The sequence below is a fragment of the Clinocottus analis genome, unplaced genomic scaffold, assembly GCF_023055335.1.
Source record: "Clinocottus analis isolate CAN_PGR_092001 unplaced genomic scaffold, fCliAna1.0.p SCAF_6, whole genome shotgun sequence".
NCBI lineage: Eukaryota > Metazoa > Chordata > Actinopteri > Perciformes > Cottidae > Clinocottus > Clinocottus analis.
Genome location: NW_027176218.1, coordinates 9,756,517 through 9,777,055, shown reverse-complemented (window position 1 = coordinate 9,777,055; position 20,539 = coordinate 9,756,517). Strand labels below are relative to the sequence as shown.

General features: G+C 40.8%; 1 protein-coding gene across 3 annotated transcripts in view; it reads right to left on the bottom strand.

The window, feature by feature from the left end:
- Positions 1–38: 38 nt before the first annotated feature.
- The window catches only part of LOC137803876 (novel FERM domain containing protein), a 53,714-nt gene continuing 33,213 nt past the window's right edge, over positions 39–20,539 (bottom strand). Inside the window, exons 2-14 of one of the 3 annotated variants that reach the window (XM_068602695.1) lie at positions 17,636–17,740; positions 16,361–16,403; positions 15,340–15,418; positions 13,229–13,326; positions 12,379–12,502; positions 11,679–11,766; positions 11,414–11,502; positions 10,751–10,814; positions 10,547–10,638; positions 9,587–9,661; positions 8,576–8,644; positions 8,268–8,374; positions 39–5,277 (exon numbers count right to left, since the gene is read on the bottom strand). In XM_068602695.1, the coding sequence (XP_068458796.1) occupies positions 4,685–5,277; positions 8,268–8,374; positions 8,576–8,644; positions 9,587–9,661; positions 10,547–10,638; positions 10,751–10,814; positions 11,414–11,502; positions 11,679–11,766; positions 12,379–12,502; positions 13,229–13,326; positions 15,340–15,418; positions 16,361–16,403; positions 17,636–17,740 (1,626 nt within the window). In that variant the 3' untranslated portion in view covers positions 39–4,684. The remainder of the gene's footprint in view (positions 5,278–8,267; positions 8,375–8,575; positions 8,645–9,586; positions 9,662–10,546; positions 10,639–10,750; positions 10,815–11,413; positions 11,503–11,678; positions 11,767–12,378; positions 12,503–13,228; positions 13,327–15,339; positions 15,419–16,360; positions 16,404–17,635; positions 17,741–20,539) is intronic. The other 2 variants (XM_068602696.1, XM_068602698.1) reach the window with 2 other exon arrangements.

Sequence of the window (20,539 nt, the reverse complement as noted above, 5' to 3'; positions counted from 1 at the left end):
TGATTTTGTGTTGTACCACTAAGCCACAGAGAGTCGCATTCATGTTTTTAATCATTGTTTATTTCAAGTTTGAATAGTTTTATTGAATGGCACCAGTTACACAGGACTATTGGAGAGAAACAATATTTTATACTGATTTGTACAGAAGGGTACCTACAGTACAAACATGGGTTTTGGAATGGATCAGACTGAACAAGAACGGGATTTGGCACATGGATTTATATATGTCTATATATTTACTTCTATTTATGACGTAATTAAACGGCAATCTCCAATCCCAGGATAACAATGCAGACTACAAAACACCACCAAACATGGATATGCACACACACTTATTGACGTGTCTGTGCAACTGTTAGGGTCTGACAGGCCTTTGGTTACGACAAGTTTCATCCATCAACCCCTCAGTTCTACATGCATCATCCTCATTACTGTGACGGGGTTTTTGGCAAGAAATACAATTTAGGGAGCCAATTATGTAGAAATCACTTGATTCCGATCATCAAAACAGAATATGTAGTTCACATAAATTTAAAACCTGGAATAGACAAAATAACACAAACACCTCACAGAAAAGGTCTGTAAAAAAACACAATGACTCAGATATGACCCCAAACATGTCTTTGACATCGCCTAAATAAAAACATGTTTTTAAGTTTCACAAATGAAGGATTTGTTAGATAATACCATGTGTTTGTTTCTGTTATTTAGTCCATCCACTGTGTATTTAATTTGAACACAAGAATCGGTGCTTCAACTTCCACACCACCACATTGTATTTCCGTGGCTGTACCTTCACTGCTGCTTTTCAGGGACGGACCAACTGTTTCAGATTTGTAAACCTTGGATGACAATCACACTCGATCATCAAAAGTCACACATCCGGTTAAAACTGCAGCAATCTCCCATAAAATAAAATAACTTATGTAAACGTGACACGGCAACTGAAATGTAACATTAAGGTCCGGTTTGTTGGAAGAAACCTTCAAAGACAAATTAAGACATTAAGACTTCAGGCTGCCCAGTGTGCATTACAAAGAGTTTCAGACAGATGAACTCTGTTTTTCCCTCTTGTCCTGCGAGATTTAAGGATGGAGTAGTCTGTAGTACAGTTGATGTCGAGTCTTTCGTTCTCCATTCTTTCATCTTTGTCACTTTGGTTAACTGCAGAGTTAGGATCCAGGCACAAGGAACAATCTGTCACTTAACAATGAAACAGCAAAGAAAACAGCAGAACAAACATCCACACAAGAGGTGTCTAAGGAAAAACAGATTTTCGTAAAATGTTGTTAATTCAAACAGTAACCTAGTGTCTCAATGGGCACGGCATCATTCGACAGGAATTAACAACAATTTAGTAAGTGGATTTATAGAAACAGAAAGGACATATTTTACTTACTCTTTGTTGTTTTTTCATACACAAGTTTGTAAATCAAATATTTTTGCACTTACAACTGATTATTGCTCCTTGAATAACGCTGCCTTTTTCTTTTTTAAATTGTTGCATGTTCAGAGAGACCGCTGAAGCTACATAATGCTGAATAGATGTATTCAAATCACCTCTAAAATATGTCCTGCTTACCAGTCAGCCTGGCTGGTTAGTATGAAGTATGAATATATACACACACAAAAAAGTCAACCCGCCCACCTTGCTCCACCCCGGAAAAATGTGCTTCATCTTTGCATTGCTATTTATTGGACGTATTCAAATTACAAATTATTACTTGACATAAATAAGCTCCTACACTGCATGTATGGCAGGTTTCTTGCCAACATAGCTCTAATGATGTGATATTTCCTCCAGCATCACGTTGGGAAATGTTAGTGCCGCTTCCTTCGCCACGGATAATTGAAGGATAATGAGCTACAGGAGTGGATCCAGCCACAACGCCAAAGTGCGTGCTACTCTGTGGTCAGGACTTCAATTTAGCCGAGGAGTGATGCGCTCGGATTACACAGAAGCAAACAAATAAGGTAGCACCATCAGAGCAGCAGCAGGTGCTGGTATGAGAGTGTGGCATTAAGAACAACAGGCCAAAAACAAGCAACCCTGTACAGCCATTAGAGTGACAAGTCACTGAGGGCCTTTCATTCCCAAATTGTTTTTTAAATCCCACTTTCAAAGAACCTCTCACAGAGGCCTTTGACGTCCCATCTTCTCTATCTTTCTCTTTCACTTCCTCCCATAGTCCTTCTTGCCTTTTGACAAAATATTTTTTTTACATTTTCACTCGTCTCGGTCTGAACCTTCACAGCTTTAAATCTTGTTTCCATTCCTACACACAGACACAGTAACACCTGCACTTGGTGCAGGAGGTAGACACGCAATACAAAAAACAGATTTTACCCAGAATCCAACAGCCGTGGCAGTTATTGCTTCCTGGAGCTGTGAGGCTGAAGAGTCTAGAGCCTGACCGACAAATCGAAGGGCATATATTATTTGTATATCGGCTTATCACCGGTACATTGGTATCTGCTTTTATATTGTGTCCAATAATTAAGGGAAGGGAGTAACTATTGTACATCATTTTGAAATAATGTGCACATGGTACCTCATAAAACGTCATCATAACATACTGCAGTTTGTTATACTGACTTCCACAAAATACTTTGGGTTTCCGTTCACATTTAATTGTTAATTTTTAATTTACTACTGATCAAATTTTGTTTATTTTTAATATCTATTTGTCTGCCCATTATTTTCACATTATTTTTTGATTATTTGTTCAATCAATGAAATGTATGAAAATAGTGAAAAGTATTCATTATTGTCATAATTTGTGATTATAAATAAAAAATACAACTTTTTACATCCGACCAACAGTTCCAAACCCAAAGATATTTAATTTACAATGATGAACAACAGAACTTAGAAATATATTTAGGAAGCTCTGAAACAAAAAGAATGACCAAAAAATGTTTACTTGAAATATGCAATTAATTGACCATGAAACTAATTTGTATCAGCTGTTTAAGTAATCATTTCCGCTGTAATTTTGCTTCCTACTTTTTAAAATGAATTCCAGCGTGAGGATCGGTCGTCACAAGTCGCAACATGCAGTATCGGTCAGGCCCCTCCAAACTCTTCAAGTAAAATAAGATATGGTAAATTATAAATGAATGATGAAAATGTGCTTTTGTATTATTTGGTATTTGTGTTGGCATAATGATATCTCCAGACTTCATGCTGTACAAATACACGTTCATTAAAATTGCACACACACTGAAGGCTGATTCACTGCTGGTGGAGTGGTGAAGTGTGATCAGTGTTGAGTGGATCTGGATAAAAACCCTGTTTTTTAGTCCCCACTACCACATTTCCTTAAATGCTTCGGACCTTACTTGAAACACAGCTCTAAAAAAGGTATAATTTAATCTTCAATAACAAAATAACATTTCAGTTCTGTTAAAATATACATGGAAAACCTGTCAATATATATTAGGAAACAAACTAATTTGTACAAAAAGTACATCAGTATTCTTATTCTAATAACAATAATATAGTATGTTACATAAACCTAAGAGCAAGGTTGATATGAAACAAAATAAATCACAAACTCTTCATAAAAAGAAATTATTGAAATTCATCGACTTTCAACTTGTTGAAGAATGCAAATCAAATTAATAGGAGAAATAACAGAACAAATGAAGAAATTAGCACATTCAAATGTACTAAATTATTTAAACCATATGAGCGTTGCACATCTATCTCGACTATCATCTATTGGTGCCAGCAAACCTTTGCTTTTCATGAACATGTCTCTCGCTGCTCCTGACACTACTGGGTCACATAACACTATTGGTGCTGGTTTATTTTACTGTATCCCTAAAAAACAATTCCTTCACTTCATCAGTTTACTTTGTGCACCAGGGTATACTTAAGCTAAGTGTGTCTTCATTAAACAATTCAAAAAATTAAGTCATCAACATCTTCTGAAAAAAAAGGCCTTGTAATCACCTTGTCTGCTCTCTGTTTCATGAACTTTCACCATTATTTCCTTCAAACTGTTCTGTTGTGTCCTGCTGAGGTGAATATGCTGTTGTGCTGTCTAGCTGACTTCTGATGGGGAAATCAATATCAAAAGATATTATACTCCTTTGCCTCACATAGACTTCCCAGCAAAGAGCCTATCAACTCTAACATAACTCACTGCTATCTTCATTTATTGACAAAGCCACTTCCTCCACTTCCTTGTCCTTCTGTTCTCATTTCCTTATGCAATTACATGTTTAAAAGCAATAAATAATAATGTAGGCAACTTTCAACCATTGCAATGACATCTTCTGTTCTTCAAAAAGAAACCGTTTAAACTTCTTCAGTTCTTTGATTTCAGTTAACTTTTTTTTTTCCTTTGTGTTATTTGGAAAAATAAAATACCTGAAATGAGTTGAAATAAAATAAAAAAAAATGCAAAAGGTGTCCTCTGGCTTTGTAGAAAAAGAAAAACGAAAACAAGCAAAACGAGGAGGTGGTTGGGTGGGTAGAGGGGTTAACTCAAAGTGGAGAAGGGGAGGAGAGATCCTGGCCCGGTGTTACTGGGAGTTGTCCAAGCTGAATGTTGGCGGGAGGATGATGAGAGAAGCAGGGTTCATGTTGGGACGAGGCTCCCCTCCATCACTCCGGAGTCCTAACCGTCATCTCAGACCCCCGAACGGGCTTACGAGCTCTACGGCCTCTACGACCTCACTCTGACTTGTTAATGAGCAACCCGCCCACCCAGCGGAGCTTGCAGGCAAACCACCGCCTGAGGGGACAAAAGTATTCGTAATGGAACTGCTCAAATTCGGGGGTCTGGCGGATATCACGTAAAAATGCAATGTCAAGGTCTGACTCGGTGAGGACGATGAGGAGGAGGAGCAAGACAAAGAGGAGTCCAATGGTCACAAGGAGCAAACGGAGGACACTTAAGACAAATTTATTCACCTGTTCCACCTCGCTGAGGGCCGAGTCCCCCCCTGCACCCTCCTGTGCGGATCTACCGTCCGCACCAAAATCACCCACTTCCCCGCGCATGGGGGTGCCCGCCTCTGACTCCTTCTCCTCCTCGATGCTGCAGGGCGCCCCGTTGATCTGGCGCGAAACGGCTAGCTCCATGCTGTGCTCGGCCACCGGGGTGGGCAGGACGCTGTCAGACGGGCTGTAGGCCTCGTCCGAGATCACCGCGGTCCTCTCAGTGGCATCTGTGGCCTGGCTCCGGGAGCGTGTCATGAAGCAATCCCCGTGGGACACTGAACGCACCGGTGTGGAGTGAGCACTGTCACGCAATGACTCCAGACCTTGTGTGGAGATTCAGGGAGGAAGAGTGGGAGGGTAACAGACAGGAAGAAAAGGACTATTACACAAATTTCCCAGCATGACAAAAAATGACTGACATGAAGTGGCCATTCATAATCTAAACTAGTGTGGCAGTCACAATATATTACTGAACTGCACTTCTAAATGCTGAGAGGTTTATTCTGCCGTTTGTCCAGCAGGGGTCTGTTACAGAGCAGACACACAGTCTCCACCCTGAGAGCAGAAATCTGATCACACAGAGTCAAGTGGACAGGGAGGAGTATTGTCATTGCAGAATGAGGGATGCTTAAAAGCTGATGTGGTGTTGAATAATCATCTCTTATGGAATAAATCATCACATTCCACTTTTGCTGGAAGTAGATCTCATTCAATATACACAGTGTTCAGTATACTTTACACCAAGCCTGCTTCATGGTAAAGTTGTACTTTTAGAGCCCAAATCTCCAAACAGGCTTCAGAGGCTACAGCACTGATCCCACTTTGAATATTCAATTTCTCAATGCATACCTTTGTTTTAAAAACTTGTATTAGGATGTTTGATGTTCTTCACAGAGCTTCGTGACATGAAACACAAATACGAAGGCTTGACGTCTTAATTTTAAGAAGACTTAACGCCTACAGAAAACGTACAACCAGCCTGCTTGGATTTGCACCACACTGTTAAATTCTCTTTCCATATTAAATTAAACAAAAATTTAAAAGTAGGCCAAAATATTTACCCTTCAACTGTGAGCTACCAATATGTTCTTTTACAATATTTGTAATCTGATATTGTGAGAAAGCAAAATATGTTTATGGATAAACAACATAGATGTTTTGGCTTATTTCATCTGACTAAATACCGATAATAAAATCAAGGTACTTCACAAGATCAATACTAGAATCATACAGTAATCCTACATTGCCATAACAATAATGCAATGCTTCATGGCATTACAAAGATGTCCTGCTACTGTAAACTCTACTGTCCCTTTTGCGGTGGAAGGAACAGAACAGTATGTGAGAGCCTCACTGCAGTGTACGTGTCAGTGACGTTGAGCCCTTTGCTGACGATATCACATTCCTCTGAGAGTCAAAGCAGCAACATTACACCTTCACTATAAAGGGAAGGGATTCAAATTCAGCTTTTGATGAGGAAGCAAATGATGAAAAGGACTTTTTTGAAAACTGCAGGATACGTAAAACCAATTGTGCCCAGTGTGTAAGCCCCTGCTGACATGAAAGTCCTGTCTCGGGACAAGAAGGAGGCAGTTGGGTGATTGTCAGTTGCCATCTTTACTCAGTGTTGATTTGCCTCAGCTTATCCTACATTGGGCTTACCAAGTGAGACAGCAAGTAGAAAAAGCAATGCTATAATTTAAAATTCCCATGTTTATAGCTTTTAATTTGAAACACTAACTTTAAAACGAACGCTGACACCAAACACATTAAACCTCTTGATGTACTATATACTGGTTGGAGCCAAACAGCTGTTTTATAAAAAATCCTCCAATCTAAAATTAACAAAATGATCCTCACAAAAGCACTAAGAAGCAAACCTCCAGGAGGCACAGCACAGACCACCACAGGAATGGTGTCGCTCCCTCCGCAGCAGCATTGCTGAGGCTGATTTAAAATAGAGAAAGCTATTAGCACTTCCATGTAAAGCATATCCCTGGCGGGCTCTGTGATGTTTACCTGCAGGGATGCTGGGCTGAGCGCAGGACAGCGGAGTGCCAGGGAGAGGGGAGACGCTGGCAGACTCCTGCTGCCCCATCAGGGCAGGATAAAGGGGCAGGACGCCCAGGGCCTTGCCCAGCATACGAGGCCCCAGGCTCAGCACGCGAACCTTTACATCCCGGTAGCAATGGTTGATCATACGCAGGTGGACGTTCACCCGGGTAGTGATACGGATCAGACACTTAACCATGGTTGCAGCGTGCACGTGTTTATCCCGTCCTTATGGTCCCTGTCCCGGAGTCCAGGCCACACTCTCGCCGTGTGTGTGTTAGGCCGAGGGGTTCTGCCTTAGTTGCGGTTTACAGAGAGGAGTGTGTGAGGCCAAACGCTGGCGCTCTGCAACAGTGCTACAATGGTCGACATTGGCTTGGCCTGATTTGGCTCCACCCAGACCAGTGACATACATGGAGTAGAAGACTCAAACTATTTTCAGCTGGGGTATTAATACCACTGTAAGACACCCAGTCAGCACACACTGGGGGTGGGAAGCTCATATGGCTTTCTTGAACCCAGAGAAGAAGACCCTCAATATACACAGTACACCTGCCTCTGACCTCCATGTATCTCATCGTGGAAAGACGTACAGTGTGTACTTGAAAGGCAAAGCCAAAGGGTGTCACTGTGGGTTTTACCCAGAGTCATGCAGGCCATGCAGAGGAAGTAAGGCAGCCTGGTCTGGGCCAATAGCCTGCAGTTGCGCTGCATGAGTGACTCTGGCTGCCACTGTGTTTGCAAACCAAATGTGTTTGCAAACCAAAAACATCCAGGGCTCTAAAACTCTACCTTGTTGCAAGCTGAGCACAGACTGACGCACACACCTGCATCGTGTCCCACTAGTGCTGGTAGCATGAACTGGGCCAAATGGCTCACGTTACAGCATGTGTGTGTGTGTGTGTGTGTGTGTGTGTGTGTGTGTGTGTGTGTATTCGTGCAAAAGTGTGTTTTCTCATCCAGATAGAAGTTTACATAAATAGGACTAATGGCTCCCTGATACATTTAGGATTGCATACCAGCCAGTAATTACACATTATCCACAATTATATCTGCAGACCAGGATCATGACTGTTTCGGAAACAACAAATTACGTGTTTCAGTGGCTGAGGTTGACGTGTAAAGAATAACACACTCGCTGTGAGGCCTCTATTAAACATAATGCCTAGTGAAAAGATGCCATCAGCACTTCAGTGGCAGGTGGGGGATTTGTTGCTTGCGGAGGTCTGTTGAAGCATGAGGAGTGAAGATAAGTTCTTACCCTCCATAATGGATATGTGCACAGCCCTCCGACGCGTGCGCGGTACACTGGTGAGGCGAGGCCCCTGAGTGATGGATGGACAACTTCTACTGGGCACGAGGCCAGCCCTGCAGAGACAAACAAAAACAAAAGGCACAAACGTCACCGCACACAGAAACAGCTAATAGCAGAGGTAACTCATACTGTAGCGAGTAGGTGCTGCTGATATAAAAAACATCTACAGTAGCTTTGTGCCTAAGAAAATGGAAGAAAACTAACCAAAAATCGAATCGAGGACATTCTGACCTCTCCTAAATTTACAACTCTACCTGTGTATTTCTGGAGGTTCGCGTTTGATTTTGGCACTCTGCTCCATCACCTCTTTTGCCACTCGTCCACTGTTATAAAGCACAGACACGATGCTCAGGATGAGTTACACACACACATATACACCCACACACACACACATGACCAGGCACCCTGGTGTCACCCAATACTATGAAATCCATCACTGCAGTGGAGGAGTTCAGTGCATGAGCATCAGGATCAGATTAACACAGTGAATTCAGCTTTGTGGAACTGAATTAGCAGCAGTCAGACAAAATGCATACACAGACTTGCAGGCAAGAATATCACAACAATGATCATTGTTTTGCCCTTCAACAGTAAACTCAACATTTAACTGGCTGGGCTTGTGATATTAGTTCATATACAGTCTTCATATGTGCATTTATGATGTTAAATGCAATATTACAAAATATAGCTCAAGTAAGTTTGTTTTTTTACAGCTTAGGCTTTGAGATATCAATATTTCTGCTACTATTCTACCACAGGAATTTCAATAGTAATGATTCAGGTTTGTGGATTATCACACGTTACTGTTTCAAATTTTAAATTAAATTGTTCAACGCTGAGCACACAAAGAAAATTCAATTTGCCCCCAGAAGCAAAAATCTCAGCGATGTATATCTCAAAATCTGAGCAAATAAAACAAAAGTATCATACCAAGTTAGATACCACCAAAGAAAAAGTGAGATGTGTTTTTTGTTTAATCACTTGGGTGAACTGGTCCTTCAATAAAGGACAATATTTTGGTCATACTAGAGGTTTTTAGCTCATACAAGGTGATAATGCCTCATGTGATGAGTCCCCTTCATTTCCCCTCTGTGTCCTCTTGTGAGGTGTCAGTCCTTTCCGCAGGGAAAAAGTACGCTGACGTTACAGCACAGAAGGCCAGGAGGCCACGTCTTCTGGGAACACTTCTCTCCACTTCCAGCCGGGGGTTGAGCAGTGTCCTCCCCTCGCTGTCATCAGTCATACTGTCTTGTCGTGTACTCTACCTGAAACGGAAACGACTGCCCTTGAAGAACAGGTTGCTGCTGGACATCGTGCGAACCTGACTCGACTTCTCAAGCCTGATGGAACAAAACAAGAGAAACATTAAACACACTGCACCAAATAAAAAAATAATCTAAAACTATTAGGATGAACTTATATAAAATATAAACAATACCCCACTCATTATTGCAACAATATGCTCCGGTTATGATCAGTTGAAGCATGCATATAATTCTTGCTTTCTGAATCCCAGAACCAAGCAGAACATGAGATCAAATACCCTACTATTAAATTATGCATGTCCATTCCTTCCAGTATAAGCACTGCATCCTCAACACTCAATATGTTTATATTGTCATACTAAGTTAGACATTAATGTTTAATGTTTCATTTTGCTTTCAAGAGATGTGTGCTTCTCGGAAAGACATCTAGATCACATGTTCTCTTGCCTTTTAGTTCCCCAGATTCCCTAACAAAGAAATATCATAATAAGTGGAAGGCAGATGAAATATTGTCAGTCTTCCACTTCCGAGAGTCATATTAATCATATTAACTGCAATACCTTTGCCCTTCCCAAGCACCTTCTACTTCCACCTGCTAACCCCTGCGCACCCTTCATCACCTAAGGCATCAGCCCGACTCATTACCACACTGCTCCTTGGCCTCTGGCTTCTTTAGCTGGAGAGAACAGAGGGACCCGCAATATTATCCATGATCACACAGGGGAGCCGTATCTCAGAGGGAGCGGGAAGTGCTGGCAGTCTCGTGCCAGCACACACTCATTCACTAAAGGTCAGATGCAACTCACACCTCATCTCCCGCTGACAAACAACCCAGAGGGAAGGAGATTTTAAGGTTACAAAGGGACTGTTATGGTAACCTGCAGAGCAACTAAATTATGACAGTGCGGCAAAATAAGAAGAATGTTGGAATTAAATGAAGGAAGACATTTGAGGACTCACTTATAGAAAGCTTGATTCTCCACTCCACACTTCCAAAGGTGCTTGCATGCCTCCGGTGTGGGCGCAAAGTACGTCAAGATGATCTTTTTGTCCTGCACGTTTACAATGACAGAACGTGCAGGAAAATATAACAAACAGCAGTGCATGTACAGTGTAGTTTTCTTTCTTACTTTTGTTCCCACATCCAACAATTCATGCGCTCACCTCTTTCTGATTTGCATATACGTGAAACGTCTTGCCTTCAAACTTCAGTTTGGTCAACTCGTTCCTGTCAGACATGCAGAAAGCGGAAACCAAAAGCCAGAGCTTCTTTAAATATTCATGAAAACCACTTTGAGATCACATAAACAGCCACGGTGCTCAGTGTTTGGCTGACAAAACAAATAACTGATAATATTCCCTACAGACTGGGAAAAGGAATGGAGAATGAGTGTAACCTGAACGCCACCAAACAAAGCTGGTATGAATACTGCAACCGTAAAAAGTCTGTCTTCATTATTGTAACAGGAGTATTTTCAGTGAAAAGCAATCAGACGAAAACCCTAAATGTTAACTAGAAAAGCACCGCATAGTAAACATTCTCAATTTTTCATGAAAGCATTTTGCCGATTCAAATGTGTGGCCGTAAGCTGGTTTAATTAGCCATCTGTGCACATGCTAGTCGTTGGCTCTTGTCACAGGTAGAGCCAGGTGGATGAGTTTTGTTGAGTGTGACTGTACAACCAGTTGTAATGCGCATGCTGTTTTATTTAGAACGCCCTGCATATAGAGCATGTATGTAAAATTAGGTAAAATGAAGGCCTGCAGTACAGGGTCTATTAACAGCCTGCAAGTGCCCGAGGAGCGAGTGCGCTGTCTTTGGCTCACCATTTGAGAAAATGAACCCTCTTGTTTCCCTGAAGCACCACAAAACCAAATGGTGTGAAGGCGAGGAAAGCAGGGTTCCCAGACACATCCTGCGAGAGAACAGTTTGAAAATATAACTTCAACACACAGATTTAACATGAATAACATGTTAATGAGGAGACTAGTGTTTTAGCATGTGCTGTGTGTCCCATGAGTTTCAACGTTGGACAGAACTGTTTACTGACATGTTTACTGTCTAAAAATAGTACAGCAGTGCTTGAAAAACCTTGCATGGATGTGGATCAACACCATATGTCTCCAGCATCTGGGCTTTCTGGAGGAAATTTCGCTCTGATGTTTCAGGTGTCTGTCCACTGAGGGAGAGCAACAACACACAGAGCAGCAGTCAGTCCACAAGCATAAGACATGCAACACAAACATTTTGAAAGGCCAGAAGCAAAAAGCAAGTTTTGTTCAGGCGGTCATGTCAATGTGATCATTCAGAGAGAAGCGCGGTTCATTCGGTGGTGAAGAGAGAAGAAACCACTAGTGGGCAGCAGAGTCTCATGGTGTTTGTCATTCGACTCAAACAGCATTAAAATGGGACTTGACGTCTTTCTGTGTCTCACTGTACATCATTAAAATGAACAACAATCCTTCAGCAGAATACCTGCTGCCTGTGAGAGTAGTGTGTGTGTGTGTGTGTGTGTGTGTGTGTGTGTGTGTGTGTGTGTGTGTGTGTGTGTGTGAGTGCATGGACCTGCTCTGTCTGATCACTTTCATTATTGTGCTCTGCTGCTTTACCAGTTGAAGCTGGGGCTAGGAGCCATCACTAATAACTATAATAAAGAGCAAGCTATGAGTTATTAGAGTGGAGAAGGGAGCGCTTTTCTCTGCTATCCGCTGTTTGTTCAGCCTTTATAAGAGCTTGAGCTGTGTGAAAACAAAAGATATTGATGGCGCAGTTTTTATATTTTGGCACTTACATCAACTCAGTCTTGTGTAAGTCTGCAATCCGGCGCTCCAGCTTCTCCGAATGTTTAGGGAAGAATTGGAATTTGGAGCTGTAACCATCAGGATGCTTCCCAGGGTCGTAATTTCCGATCTCAGCTGGAGGGAGGATCAGAATAAGTCAAATGTTGAAACATTCACAAACATTCTGGGCACATAAGTTAAAACGATGTCCCCAGCTTTTAGCACAGGGCAGGGTAAACATACCCGGGATTATTTGTGTTCCTTCATGCCACACTGCACTCCCTCGGATGACCCTCATGATTTCTCTCTGCAAGGAGGAGCTGACCAGGCAGTCCATCTTTAATTCATCAGCCCCTCCTCCAGAGGACCTGCCTCTCCTCAAACACTGTGCATTCTGTAATGTCAGCTGTGCCACCATACCTGATGTGTGTTGTGTTTGTTTACCTGTGTTGGTGACAATAAGATGCCAGGTAACCACCTAACATATTTTATAATCAAGCGTGGTGGCATTGTGTATTAAATAAAGACTGTGAACTCATTTTACTATTGAGTTCAAAACAGCCTTTAGAATCAATATCAGCATGAGAAATCACAACCAAAGAACGTAGTGCTTACTACATGTCTTAAAGCATTTGTAATCTTGTGTGAATAAAAAAATAATAATAACAAAGGACTGGCAGTGTATTCTTGGGGATCATTATGCTCTCCATCACTAACATCTATTGTAGCTTCTTTTCACGTACACATATATTTGTTTGGCTGACAGCATCAGACTGGTGAACTACAGGGCATGGTGAAACAGAGGTCACAGAACACGGAGCGAAGCGGTTCAAGTCATCCCTATCTGTCACCTTCCGTTACCTTGAAGGATGTGTGCAGCCAGCATGGCCGCGTCTGACGTTTTACACAAGAGCCGACCGTGGTAGAGGTCTCTCTTGATTTGCAGGAAGACAAGATATCTAAAAGGAAAGACGATAAAAAATCACGTCAGACGATCTGACAGGTCGGCTTATGAGAATACTGATGATATTCATTCAGTCCTACAGTTAGATTTCTCAGAGAAACGACAATACTGAGGAGGAGCAGCAAAACAACAAACCTGATAAATCTCAAAGGTTGTTGAGTTCATGTTCCCAATGGGTGGTTTGCATATTTCTTTTTGATTTAGCTAAAATGAGGGTTTTGTTTAGGGGAAAGGAGGGTAGGAAGGCCCTGAGGGAAAGCTGCTACTGACGCTGTGCTTCTCTTAAAGCCTCCAGCCTACTTTCAGAATCAGCCAATCAGCTCCTGAAGCACGAAAGATTTTCTGAGACAACATCTGAAGCAAATATCAGGATGGTGATGATGACTCTGATTATTGACTGATAATCACTGTTGAAGCTCCTGGATCATGAAAAGGAAATCAGACATTCATCCTGTTGTTTTTCACAATTAGCCAGCAGACCTGATTCTCCATCTAGGTCATTTTCACGAAGGCTATTAATGTTTCTGCGTAGAGGAATGCATTTAAAAAGCTGATGACATTCCCTACATTGTTTACTCTGCAACACACACAAAAAAACAATAAGTAGGTACAAATTCATCAGCTATTTAGTGCTGATGGCCGTTGATGTTTTGAATGTATTACGAAACACCTGCATCTTACAAACTCACAGACATAGCACACTATTTCACATTTACAGTGCATTGTGGGAAAATGCCCTCCTTATTTGAACTCCCTTTTTTTGGACTACAGGGGCACATTTGCTGTTGAGCTAATGCTTTCACATTAATGTTTGTGAACAAGGCAAATGTTTGATTATTGTGTATTGTCCCCAGTATAATCAACTAAAATGTCCCAAGTGTTTTTCCATGTTTTTGTTTGCAGTTATTTGTTTCATCAAGTGGGGCATCTCACAGGTGTAATTGCTTCCCTGTGAATTGCATACAAACTGTCATACATGCTCTGGTGAAGTCTGAACACCTGAATGTCTCAGTTTCAGTTCTGTCGTGGCTTCCTGGGACGCTTGAATAGAACGGAGCCGTCGTTACTGTTATTACTGACACCTGTGCTTTTTCCATCTCGAGAAGTCAAAATGTCTGCTGTGTGAAAGGCAGACAAAAGGTATCACCATATTAAAAGGTATTGAATAAAGAAACTGCCTATTTTTTGTTGTCTATAGACTTTTCAATTATAATTAGCATGCTGTCCCACAAAAGAGCCTTGCACAATATGATGAGAGAGCGTACACACTGAATGAGACTTGTGTGTGATTGATTATTTCACCTTTCCCGCCCTCTGTGGTCGGCACTCTCCAATCTCATTATAATGTATCACTTTCTCCTCCTCACCCCCAACCTACAGTCCTTCATTCACCCTGCATTTTCCTTTTTCCTCTCCAACATTACATATCATGACACCTCAAAGAGAGAGAGAGAGAGAAAGCTGGCTACTAGTCAGTGATGAATGCACAGATATACCAGCTGGCCACTCCTCATTACCTGAAGGCAGTGTAAACTCAGTCACCTTCATGCTTTTAATGAGTCACTTTTACCTTTCTGCTATTTAATCAGAATCCCATTGAGAAAGAATTAGCATGGAAGGAAACATGTGCCTTTATCCACAAAAAGACTCTTGAAGGCATTTACATTCCTCGCTGCTTCACAACTCCTCTTGCAAAGTGTACTCTGTATAATATTTATCATAACATTTTAGACACTAAAGTACTCAGGCGTTTTAATTATGCAAGCCCATAAATAATGTTTTCGAAAGACACATGTTGGCTCTGAGTACAAATTTTAGAGCACAATCTGTACGAGAGGAAAAGAAAGAAAGAAATGTGAAAAGGACAAAGCACAGAGGCTTTCACAGGTTTGTCAAATGATGGCAGTCTTTCTTTCTTACTTTTAAACTGAAACTAGAAGGTAGGTACACTGTCGTAGTATAAGAGCCATTATCAACCTGAAGAGAAAACAGCAAGAGGAGTTCATACCGAGTGATTTCCTCCTTAAGATACGCGGGTTCAGGAGGGTAGAACTTGACTCTCAGGCACATGGTGAATGGAGGCTGACCTGAAAGGAAATGCACAGAAAACATTTAAGAAGGACAGCAAGGCAGCTAAGGACTCAGACAGAGGCAGATTTTTTTTTTTTTGAGAATCCTCCAATATTTAAAAAGCCTAGTTGTTTGTCTTGATCAGTCCTCTGATATTGTGGATATATATTATGTTCTATATATTCATTTTGTGAGATGTTTTATTCTATTTTTAGGGCTAAGGACAATCTGTTGATTAATGTGAGTCATCCCATAATGAAACAAATAAAATAAACTATTGATTGTCCAATAAAGATAAATCAAACATTTACTCTATACAATGTTACAAATGAAGCTAGCCTGTTTTTCTGTTTAACAGAAACCCCAAAGAGTATGCAAAAAGCAGGCAAGTTGTAATAGTGAAAAAAAAAAAACATTATTAAAACTGGAAGCATTAACAGCAGAATGTACCTTTTGCCCCTTTGATTGTTTTATTTTATTACTAGATTATTTTCGCTGCTGCAATGGCAGTATTTGTAAGCTGCATTGAATGCTGTAGTTGGTTGAGGTAGAGCTAATCTTAACTACATTATATATTGTTGTGTAATGTAACTCTCACACATGGTGCTAATCTGTGGTTGTGTGTGTAAAATGCTATTCTACAAACTGAGTAAAGAAAAAAGTGCAATACTGTTGTTTCTGGGGGGAAAAAAGCTTCAAATGACAATACTCCAAAGAAAAGAAACCTTATAATTGTACTTAAGCAGAGAGCAATTTAGATACATTCTATAACCAGTAAATGTTTAGTGTAGTCATTGAATAAATAACTATTATCAGGGTTTGAACTGTTTAATTTTCAGTTGTCAAATGAACTCCACAGTAAACTATACGGATCAAATAAACATGAAGTAATTCAACATAATGCATGTATTGTGTTCAGCTTCCTACATCATAAAAGTGCTAAAACTTAAAGTACTTACATTTCATTTGCTTTGCAATTGATTTCGAGCACTCCAACCAGTGCTGCATTGGAGGATAAAACAGATGAAAGCAAATCAATATCAATATGAGTTTGTATGGTATTCTTTTGAAAACGAGACTGGCAGTCTCTTGAGACACTGTTAGAGCATGAAGGCTGATCAGACAGTCACACGGTGTCTTTGGCCTGATTCAGATTCCTCTTCCTCTGGGATTATATTCTCTCCATCCTTCTACCAGGTTGCCTTCTCGCCAAACCAAACCCACCCACCCTCAGCAACAACAAACCAAAATAGTCCTGAGCGACAGCATTGGAAATGCAGCATCAGCAGGACTTTGCTCTTGTCTGCAGGACTACGGCAAGATCTGTGAACATGTGAATACTTCATGAGTCAAGCAGTGCTCCTTCATGCCTCACAACAGAGAAGCCTGATGAAACAACAGTCCGTCTAAATGGCGGCGTGAATAAAAGAAACAGAGGAACACAACTTTTCACTCTGGCCCACATTCTTATTCTTCCAACTAAATCAAACCCTATCCATTTTTAAAAGATAAGATAGTCCTTTATTAGTCCCTCTGTGGGGAAATTACAGTATGAGAGCAGCCCTTATTCACAGATCAAGTAATATAAGTAATAAAAATATAGCCACTCATGTTATATAGACACATGGCAACAGAGTTATGTGTGCACAAAGTCATTCTGAGTTCACATTCAACCAACTCCACCTTTAAAACTTTCTACCTTAACATATTTTAAACTTGTAATATTAAAACCTGGTCTAACAAGAGCAGTTGAAACTATGCCTTTTGTTTAAAATATCAAAATATCAACCAGGCTTCATTTGTAGATCCGATTGCAGACAATAAAGTAATAGCTCAACAACAACACTTTGTTACAAAGCTGGAGTCAGGAGGCTTTTATCTAAAGCAGGGACTAAGCTTAATTTCAAAATTAGGCCTTCCCACACCACCAAAATATTAAACGATTTCTTTTTACCAGCAACAATAGTACCAAATCATGAAGCTTCACACATAACAGACACATTGTAAACTAGAGTACTAAACTAAATGCAACTTATAATTGGAGTACTGGAAAACACAAATTACATTTTATTAAACAAAGGTAGCACAATGTCTCAGTTTATTCTCATGGTTGTGATTTCTTTTGGGAAATGGACCTGAATGGCATTGTTTATTTAATGGGTATGCTTTTTTTAAGCATGTAACAATGAATGATGCAAGTGCACATGAATGTCCTCTGCCAGGCACACACTTACCCGCTGCTTGTCTGGATCCACATATCTGATGCCAAAATAGTCTTTCTCCAGCAAGTTGAGGTGATGGGAGATGAGGTCCAACAGATACTGTCCCTTTGCATCCCGCTGTAACATAAGAGAAAAACTCAAATTCAGCAAGCATGCCCACACAGAAAAATCAAACATATTTGAACATGTAGCCAAAAAAAGATTCAGCAAAAGTACTGTCCTGAGTTCAATCATGAGGAATAATTTCTGTTTGCAAAATATGCTTCAGTTTTTTTTTTTAAAAACCCTGCCAGAGATATCTCAGATTCATCCAATATTAATACACAGTCCGAGCTATCTGAAGTGTCTGGAATAAACCCTATCCACAGCTAAAAGAGGAGCTCAAAGAGAGGGTGGATTAAATATGCTGAAATCTCACTGGGGTTTTGCGACAGTAATACTTTGTATTCTGAACCTCATGAGGATGCTTCTCTGAGAGAAACACTTGCTTGTACTGCAGCACAGAGAGAAGGCCGGGCATCCTCCTCTAAACATCTGATTCCCCTCTTACCGTTCACGACAGTGTAACACTGCCGAACTTTTGGATCAATGGGACCGACTGTCTTGTAGCCACCCAACAGTATCATATAATACCGTCCCATAGCATTCGTCTCAAACAATGGCAGGACAGAAACAATTTTTAAAGCTGCTCTTCAAGATAATCATTGCTTCATGCGATGATCACAATTGGGTGCATCGATGCAGCGAGTGACAAGTCTTTCACACAGTGCAAGTCAGTGTCAGTCCCTGTGAATACTGAAGACTCAAAAACTGTGCCATTATCTTTGAAAATAACTTAGTATGTAAAACAAGAATTATTTAAGTAAATTTGCAAGTTGCACTTGACATCATAAACTGCATGTCTTTTGGGAGATGATGTACCTCAAATGGTTAATTCGGTAAAACCCTGCTGTCAGTGACATTTCAGCATTTTGACTTCATCATTCAAATCATTGCATTGAGCATATTTGAAGGTCATGAGAAGAGGTTAAAAGAGGTTATGATTAATCATAACCAGATAGATATGAGGTCTAGCACCACTCCAGTGCTGTTACTATTCACCGTCTCTCGCCAGGGAGACGTTTATGCCCACATACCACATCACAGACTGGTCTCAAGGGGAGTTTTATTTTTGAGGTTTGCTTTAATGCGTCAGTGAGCACAAACGGCCATGAGGAGTCTCACTGGTTCTGAACATTTTGGGACTGTAAAAATCAACTTATCAAAGTATTTTTTCAATAATTCAAAGAACTGTATTTACACACAGTAATGTAGTTACTGAATGCCCATGGGTCTGTAAAAGCTGCACTTTAGATGAATAATGGGTCAAACATTGTTGCTTGTAAAATACAAACCCACGAGGCTCTGCGGTTCCCTTAAACTCTATGAAGCATTTTAGCGACTATAAAGTCATTATTTGGTTTTCCGGCACGGAAGTCTACCATTTAGTTCACTAGTAACACTCATCAACCTCCCTGCTGCCTGGTGCATCCCTCGACACCAAAAGAAAAAACATATGCTGCACTACCAGCCTAAAAAGTAGGGAGGCAAAGTCAGTGGCTTGCTGGTGAACATTGTGGAGTATTTAGCAGGTACAGTATATTCTCTCAGCAGTTGGTGGAGACTGTTGTGGTTCAAGAGCATGTAAACGAAACAAAAGGTAACGAAAGCAGGCCGACTGGTGCAATTGAAAGATTGAATGGACAAAAAGGCTTCCAAACTGAGAGCCCCAAGATTCAGGCAGGGTACAAGCAAACAAAACTACATGCAAGATGAAAAACCACAAGATCAGCTGATTAAAGAAGAGACATTGAGACTAAATACATAATGAGAGGAGAGAGATGATGAGGGAGAAGCAACAGCAGGGCTGATGAGTAACAGATGAAGTCAGACAATCACTCAGGCGGGCAACAACGAAAGGAAGGAAATAAAACTACACAAGGAAGCTCAAAGGAAGGACTTTGTTACTAAACATGAAACAATAACAAAAAGGACCCTGACAGAGACCAAAGCAAAGCTAAAAGGAGAGTGAATATTAAAGGTATGGTCATCAGGTAGCCATAAACATGACAGCAAATGCTAATGTGGAGCTGTAATATATTAAAACTAATTTTAACTTTACTTAATTCAAGCTTTCATACACATTTTTGTTACATACAAATATAAAACGATTTTGTATAAAATCATGTTTACGTTCCTTTAACTAAGGCATTCAAACCTTAAAATGATTCCGAGCCCTATCCAGGACTGATTGAGTCACATGTTAGCTGAGGTCTGATGGGCACTCAAGTCCCTCATAATGGCTCAGGAGGAGTTCAACTAAGTTCAAGGCTGTGCAGCCACGGTTCCTTCTCTCTCTTCTCGTTTGTCCTGTGACGGCAAGTAGAAGTGTCACTGGCAGCACTCGCCTCCATGTCATTACTCGGGCTGCAGATAAAAGGCACTTCATTAGGACAAGGGCCCGTCGATGTTGGGCTTGTTGCTTCACCGCCGTGACTCTCTGTGACCAGATGCCGATAGAAGCTCTGCTGCTGGAGCTAACTGACCTTTCTGTAGCGAGAGGGCTTCATGGGTGCTAGCCACTGTCATGTCGAGATTATTTCCTCTTTGTTATGTTACTAACCAATCTGGCGTAGGGGCTTGATCTTTGGGTGTGCTCAGACACATGAGCACAAGTATGCGATTTGGAAGAAAGACACTTGCATGCAGACAAATACAATATAAACAATGTCTCTGTAATCAAGGTGAGGGGAACACAAATTTACCCTGCTAGGTTTATCGTTGATTTGCTGGTAAAATAATCTGCGAGTTCTGCATAATCTAAATAAAGTTTAAATCTGGTTTTATGCGCTTAAAATACAAAAAGGACACAATAAA